Source organism: Pezoporus flaviventris, unplaced genomic scaffold, assembly GCF_033815535.1.
Source record: "Pezoporus flaviventris isolate CSIRO_AGI_PZ_B2104156 unplaced genomic scaffold, CSIRO_AGI_Pfla_v1 ptg000016l, whole genome shotgun sequence".
Taxonomy (NCBI): Eukaryota; Metazoa; Chordata; class Aves; order Psittaciformes; family Psittacidae; genus Pezoporus; species Pezoporus flaviventris.
Window position 1 is genome coordinate 1173815 of NW_026892564.1, and position 6846 is coordinate 1180660.

Sequence of the window (6846 nt, forward strand, 5' to 3'; positions counted from 1 at the left end):
AGATTAGGTAAAGCTTTTTAAATTGTTTGAAGCTGTCCTTTGCAGATTCTTTTAGTTGTTCTGGGTATGGCTAAATTGCAGTAATACTTCTTAGCATACTGGTAAGCAGCTGAAGCTGAAAGCTTATCAAAATTATCTGCAAGCATGACCATCAGAATTTCCAGTGCCTCATGCAAATTTTCCCTCTGTACTGTGTTATAATTGAGCATATTCCTAATCTGTAAGTGTTTTAGTTTTGTGTTTAGGTAGCATAGTTAAACTTAATTTTCAGATATCTGGCCTGTGATATTTCCAGCCCTCTCATTCAGTTTTGTGATGTACTTTTACCTGATGTGCTATGAATATTTTCTAGTATTTTATTCTTGATAGCACCCATTTAAATCAAGTAGTTTAAATAGTTTGTTAATGAAGATATAGAAATATATATAATGAAATATAGATAGTTTACTAGGTGCTCATGTTTGGCAAACATGGCAATAATTAACTGCATTGAGACAGCTGGATCAAAGGGTGATTTATCTTAACATCTTTGATCAGACACTAATAAAACAAGATGAGAAAGAAGTTCAGCTAAACTGTGTTTTGTGCAGATTCAGAACTTCAGGAAAAAGAATGAGAAAGAATGCTTTGCAATGAGGTCATCTTAGTTTTGGATGGACAGTACCCTTATAAATAGAATTAGTAGTGATTTGCAGGAGTGCTGGGTTTCCTAGATGAATATATTTTCTTGTGTCTTTGTCACAGATAAATACTCTTGGAGATAAAAATCCTGTAACTAACCTCATCCCTAATCTGAATGAAGTAGATCCTGATGTTGCCTATTCATCTGTTCCATATGAGAAAGGCTTTGCTTTGCTTTTTTACCTTGAACAACTTCTTGGAGGACCAGGTAGGCGTTAGTGAGACTTCATATATTATTGCTTCCCATTTTAATTTCAAAAACTGAAACAGTTTTGTTTTGTTGGTTTTTTTTTTTGTCTTGTAACTGCTAGATATCTTCATTGGCTTCTTGAAGGCTTACGTTCAACAGTTCGCTTATAAGAGCGTAATAACGGAGGACTGGAAGAAGTTCTTATACTCTTACTTCAAGGATAAGGTTGGATAGTATTTAAAACTAATTGCTTGAAACCTTTTAGTTACATGAAAATATGGCATAGCTCAAGAATTACCTTCTTTAAGGACCAATTCCTTAGTTTTCTTTTATCTAAGGACCTTAATATGATGTTGTTTGGCATCTTACAAAAGATGGCTTTGCATTCTTATGTTGGTTTGGGCTTTTGGGTTGTTTTTTGCTTGGTTGGTTCATTGGTTTTGTTTGGGTTTTTTTGTGGGGAGAAGGAGGGAATGTGTTTTCGTTTTGTTGTTAGTTTTGTTTTGTTTTTTTTCCTAGAAGGGAATATTTTGTTTTGAAGGATAGAATTCTCCAGAGTAATTGGAGGGATGTTAAAAAAAAAAAAACAAACAACAAAATAAAACCCAAAATCCAAAACCAATATTGGTACTGGTTTTCATAGGGCATGCTTTTCTCTATAGACAACATTTCAAACTGAGTAAGAATTTCAAACTGAGTAAGAATTTATGTTGCTTTGTAGGTAGATGTTCTTGATAAAGTTGATTGGAACTCGTGGTTTCATGCTCCAGGAATGCCACCAGTGATGCCTGTGTAAGCTGCATTCTTTTATAGTCCATGTTTTCCTTCTCCAGATTGTAATTTATGACTGTTTGGAAAATTATGTGCAGTTTGTAAACAGGGTAGAACTCCTCCCACAAACTTTTGATTTGAAAATGTCCTACTACTATGTGGAAATTGATATAGGTGTTTACAGGAGAAAAAGGTGTCACTGTTAATAGTTTTGATTTTTTTAGTCTGATGGAAATTCATTTTGCTTTGAAATATGCCAGGAAAGAGTTGTTTGTTTTGTTTTTTTTTTGTCAGTTTGTTACAACAGTATTCTCTTTTCAGCTATAAACTAGACTATACGCTCAGAAGTACTGATTGTTTTAGAAGTGCATGGGATCAAGTATCATCTGTGCACAAAGTGCTTCTAACTAAAACTGAAATATGTTTCATTATAACAGATATTTTGTAAATTGTACTGCAGTATGGAGTTGAAGGCTACAACAGACAAATATGGAGCCATTTGAAAATAATTTCTAAGCATTCTGTAAAAACATTACCGGAGCTTTTTGTGTTTCTAAAGTGTGATCCTTTGTTTTTAATATTTGACAGGTATGACATGACACTAGCAAATGCTTGTGTTGCCTTGAGCCAAAGATGGATCAAAGTGAGTGATTAAATAACGCTGAGGTGTCTGTATCTTGAAAAGCTAGCTCTTTTTATACAAAGTGAGCCATTCTCTTCTGAAATACATCGTTTGCTGAGAGTGTATTTATGGTGATGGTATGGCCGTCAGGGTTATTTGCATTTCATAGACTAGCCTTTCATCATAGAATCAGAGCACTTCCTATAACTTCTATATGTGAAGTGCAGTACATATTTTAAAGGGGCACACAGCCAGCTTTTTTTTTTATTGTATGTAGTAATCAAATTGAGAATATTGTTTTTGAAACCTTGATATTGTGGTTTGATTTAAAAACAAATACCAAAGTATCCCTACATTACTGATTTTATTCTATTAGCAATAATTCCTGTATGCTTTACTGGAGCTAGTATGCATTTCTCATCAAAAACTGAAATACATCAATCATAATAAGTAACTAATACCATACAATCTTCTCATAATTTTAGCCATAAAACTCATACAACTAATAGAGAATTCAGCATACCTTCCTTTTGTTACCTAGCTGTGTGGCTTTTTGTTGAATATGTACGTTAGCCATAACATTCTTCTTCTCAGTATTACTTTTCCTATTGAAAGTGTTTGATTTTTCACTTAACTGTAACAGAAGGACAGTGGATAGAAAACAAGTGGGAATTGAAATAAAGAATACTAAACATCAGATAGTAGCTTAAGTCCCTACTTTTCCCTTGTCACATCTTGCATGAATACAAATCAATATCATAAAAAATGTGGAATGGCTCAATAGTCCAAACAAAAAATTACACCTGATTGTACTTTGAAATACCAATTAAAAACTTAAGTAACCATTCCCTTTTAGGCAAAAGAGAGTGATTTGGGCTCATTTAGCTCAGCAGACCTGAAGGAAATGTCATCTCATCAGTTGATTGAGTTCCTGGCCCTGTTGCTTCTGGAGGTAAATGCACACCTAGGGTTGCTTTATTCTGGTATCACAAGAGGAGACATGGAGCCCAGTGTGCTTTGGAATTAAGCTGTCCATTTTCTTTTAAGTTTTACAAAGATAATCCTCTCTCAGCATACATAGTTACTGAAACCTTCAGCTGTGCCTCCCTGATTATGTTTGGCTCTTAAGCTAACAAACAACATACAGAGTATTTTGGATTGAAAGGTAAAACCAAAACTATAAGGTGCTTGAATTTGTCTGTTTGATGTCAAAGCGAATAAGCAATAAATACAACAGAATATTGTGTTTTGAATGTTTTGGTAGTACTGGATGTGGGAATTTGCTAAGGCTTATTCTTTGCCCCTTCCCTAATACAATGAGAAGGTGAAAGAAACAAATACAAATATTTGTTATGGTAAGCTTTTAATTCCTTTGTATCATCAATTTCCTAGGATGAATTTGTTTATTTTTTATATATGTGGCTTGAAGTGTGCTTCTGGCTTATTCTGACTAAGCAATTTCCTTTTTCAGTCTCCTCTTCCAGTGTCGCATGTCCAGCGAATGCAGCAAGTATATGACTTCAATGCTATAAACAATTCTGAAATAAGATTCAGGTTTGTTCTAGTATGGGCATTTTTCTAATCTTAAATGCTTTCATAGAACAAAGTGTCCTGCTTCATGAATCGTCTGAGACATACTGTTGTACAGAACCGGTGCAGGTTTTTTGGGAGTGTTTTGTTGTTGTGGGCTTTTTTGCAAGTGCATGCGCAAACATGCTTACCAGAGTGGTACTGTTACTCGCAAATTGAGTAAATACAGTGTAGAATCATAGAATAGTTAGGGTTGGAAAGGACCTAAAGATCATCAAGTTCTAACCCCCTGCCATGGGCAGGGACTCATCACACTAAACCATGCCACCCAAGGCTCTGTCTAACCTGTCCTTGAGCACTGCCAGGGATGGAGCATTCACAGCTTCCTTGGGCAACCCATTGCAGAGTAGAGGGGCAGGATCACCTCCTTTGACCTGCTGGTCACGCTCCTTTTGATGCAGCCCAGGATACGGTTGGCTTTCTGGACTGCAAGCGCGCACTGCTGGCTCATGTTCATTTTCTCATCGACCAACACCCCCAAGTCCTTCTCTGCAGCACTGCTCTGGATCTCTTCTCTGCCCAGCCTGTAGCTGTGCCTGGGATTGTAGAGCTGGACATGAGCAGTGGACTAGCTCTGTTTTATTTTCATCTGCCATACTAGCAAAGGAACCTGACAACTTATTTTGGGGGTGGTATTGGATAATAGAATAGGAAGCCTTTCTGTGAATCAGAGATGCCTGAAAAATCTTTCTAATATTTATTTACTCAGGTCTGGGTCTCTGGACTAACCTACTCACTTCTGCTGCGATGCCAGTGAGGTTTTTTTCAACACAACTTGAAAATTTTTTTTCATTTCCATGCTCACTATCACAAACCTTTTGTCACATCAAAAAAAAAGTACATATCAAAGGAAGTTTCTAATCAGTTAGGAAATGCTCCTGGCTAAATGGCTTGATTCTTCTGCCGTCCTAATCAGTTCTGATTTGTATTTATGCATTGTGTTCCCACAGGTCACACGATAAAAAAAGCTACTGTTGAGGACTTAAGTAATCTTTACAAGTATCTTGAAGTATTGTGTGTTTTGTGACTGTTACATACTTGGATACATTTGCAATAGTCACGATTATTCTGCTTTAACTCTCTTAGACTATGCACGACTTCTGCCTTAACGAACTTAGAGTTCTTTGTTTCTTATCAAAAGCCCTAAGTATTTGAAATATACAGTCTAGTTTCTACTTCTTGTAACAAGAACAATTTCTTAATAGCTTTAAAACAAAACAAGCGTGCCAGTTGCTTGGTGGCATTCTGGGGTGGCTTTTGTTAGGAGTTTTTTTAATCACTTGGTAAAATATGACAAGTGCTATATAATTCAGCCCTAATTCTGAGTGATGCAACTGGACACCACTGTAATATAGAAGACATGTATAGCTGCAGAAAATGATCAAACCATTTTGGAGAAAGCTTGAAGCAATTTTTTCTTATTTTATAGAAAAGCCCACTTTTGTAGCATGCTAGTCAAACACTGAATATTTTATGTTGAACTTGGCTTGAATATCATTCCCATGATGACACAGCACTGCCCAGTGTGCTTATGGGAACAGAATCATAAGATAACTACTGCAAATAAAAATTTTTAAAAGTATAAGGTTTTTTTGGTTTTATTTTTTTTCTCAGATGGCTGAGACTCTGCATCAAGGCCAGGTGGGAAGAAGCTATTCCTCTGGCTCTAAAAATGGCAACAGATCAGGGCAGGATGAAGTTTACTCGACCCTTGTTCAGGTAAAAGCAATTACCAAATTGTAGGAGCTCATGCTGTTGGCATTTTTAGTATTATGGAATGTATAATACTTGACGTTGTACATGTATGCTATGCTTCAAAGTGATACAGTACAGAATTTTCTGTATACTGTGAACAAGCTTCTCTTCAGAGTTACTATCCACTTGCTGATGTTTCTTAGTAGAAGGCGGCTTAGTGTCCCAGTATGCACCTTAATGTGAGGCTTTCAAAGGAAAAGTAAAACCTAGATAAAATCCCCATTGTACTATTTCCCTGTATTCTTGTAATGGGGCCTTTTTTCTCCTCCTTTTGCAGGGACCTTTACAGTTTTGACAAGTGTCGAGATCTGACTGTCAAGACATTTCTGGAGCATAGAGCCTCTATGCACCCAGTCACTTCAATGCTTGTGGGCAAAGACTTAAAACAGGAGCAGTGACAAATTTATTGATTTTTTTTTTTTTTTTTTGATGTTTTCTTGCTGCTGGAAGAGGAGACTGATTCCACAAACTGTTGATACGTGTGCTCAATTACACCATGAAATGCTCTGCTGCTTTGGTACTAATTTAGCTGAAAATGAACTTTCCAAATCAAGTTCAGTACTTCCTATTTTGCGTTTACAAATAAAACAGCAAAACTGCTAAATCTCTGTATCTGGGAGACTGGTTTTGTTACAAGTGATTTTTAGAACGCACAGGAAAGCTGTTCCAAGACGTAGTCATTTGTCTGTCATGGAATTTAAAAACAAGAAAAATTAATCGGTGAGTGATATGGCTCATTGTGCACAGCTTTCTTTTTTGTAGCAACATGCTTGAAGACTAAAAAATAAATCTTTACATTGTCTACTTGTCTGTGTATTGATCTCTACAAAAAGTTTTCAAATAATAGTTTTATTTGCTCTTTGTTGAGGGAGCAATTTTTATTACAGGTCCAAGAGGACTGTGAAGATGGAAATGGATTTCAACCTACTGTATAGGAGGGTTTAAAGCCCAAGTCTTTCCTTTCCCTGTTTGATTTTTTTAATAGTTGGATTTTTTAGCAGTTCTGGGCAGTTCCCCTTATGCTAATATCACAACTTAGAGATAAGTTTAAAAACAGTCAGAGGTGCCATTTTCCTTATGATTTTTACAGCACTGCAGTTCAAGTGGATGGTTTAGGTGAAGCTGTTGTGAATGCTGCCATCTGTAGATTGTTTTTTGAAGTGAGTTTGGCAAGAACTGCTTTTCCTGGAGATGATCAGTTAGCCTCTGTTGAACGCAGAGATAACCCCTGTGTCGT

At 36.3% G+C, this 6846-nt stretch overlaps 1 protein-coding gene across 3 annotated transcripts in view; it reads left to right on the forward strand.

Annotated features, from left to right (window-relative positions):
- The window catches only part of LTA4H (leukotriene A4 hydrolase), a 128491-nt gene that overhangs the window by 8536 nt on the left and 113109 nt on the right, over positions 1-6846 (forward strand). For 2 of the 3 annotated variants that reach the window (XM_061454569.1, XM_061454571.1), the window contains 8 exons: positions 745-889; positions 993-1096; positions 1593-1663; positions 2231-2285; positions 3121-3216; positions 3736-3818; positions 5469-5573; positions 5887-6413. In XM_061454569.1, the coding sequence (XP_061310553.1) occupies positions 745-889; positions 993-1096; positions 1593-1663; positions 2231-2285; positions 3121-3216; positions 3736-3818; positions 5469-5573; positions 5887-6007 (780 nt within the window). In that variant the 3' untranslated portion in view covers positions 6008-6413. Of the gene's footprint in view, positions 1-744; positions 890-992; positions 1097-1592; positions 1664-2230; positions 2286-3120; positions 3217-3735; positions 3819-5468; positions 5574-5886; positions 6414-6846 lie in introns of those variants that run through there. The other variant, XM_061454570.1, reaches the window with a different exon arrangement.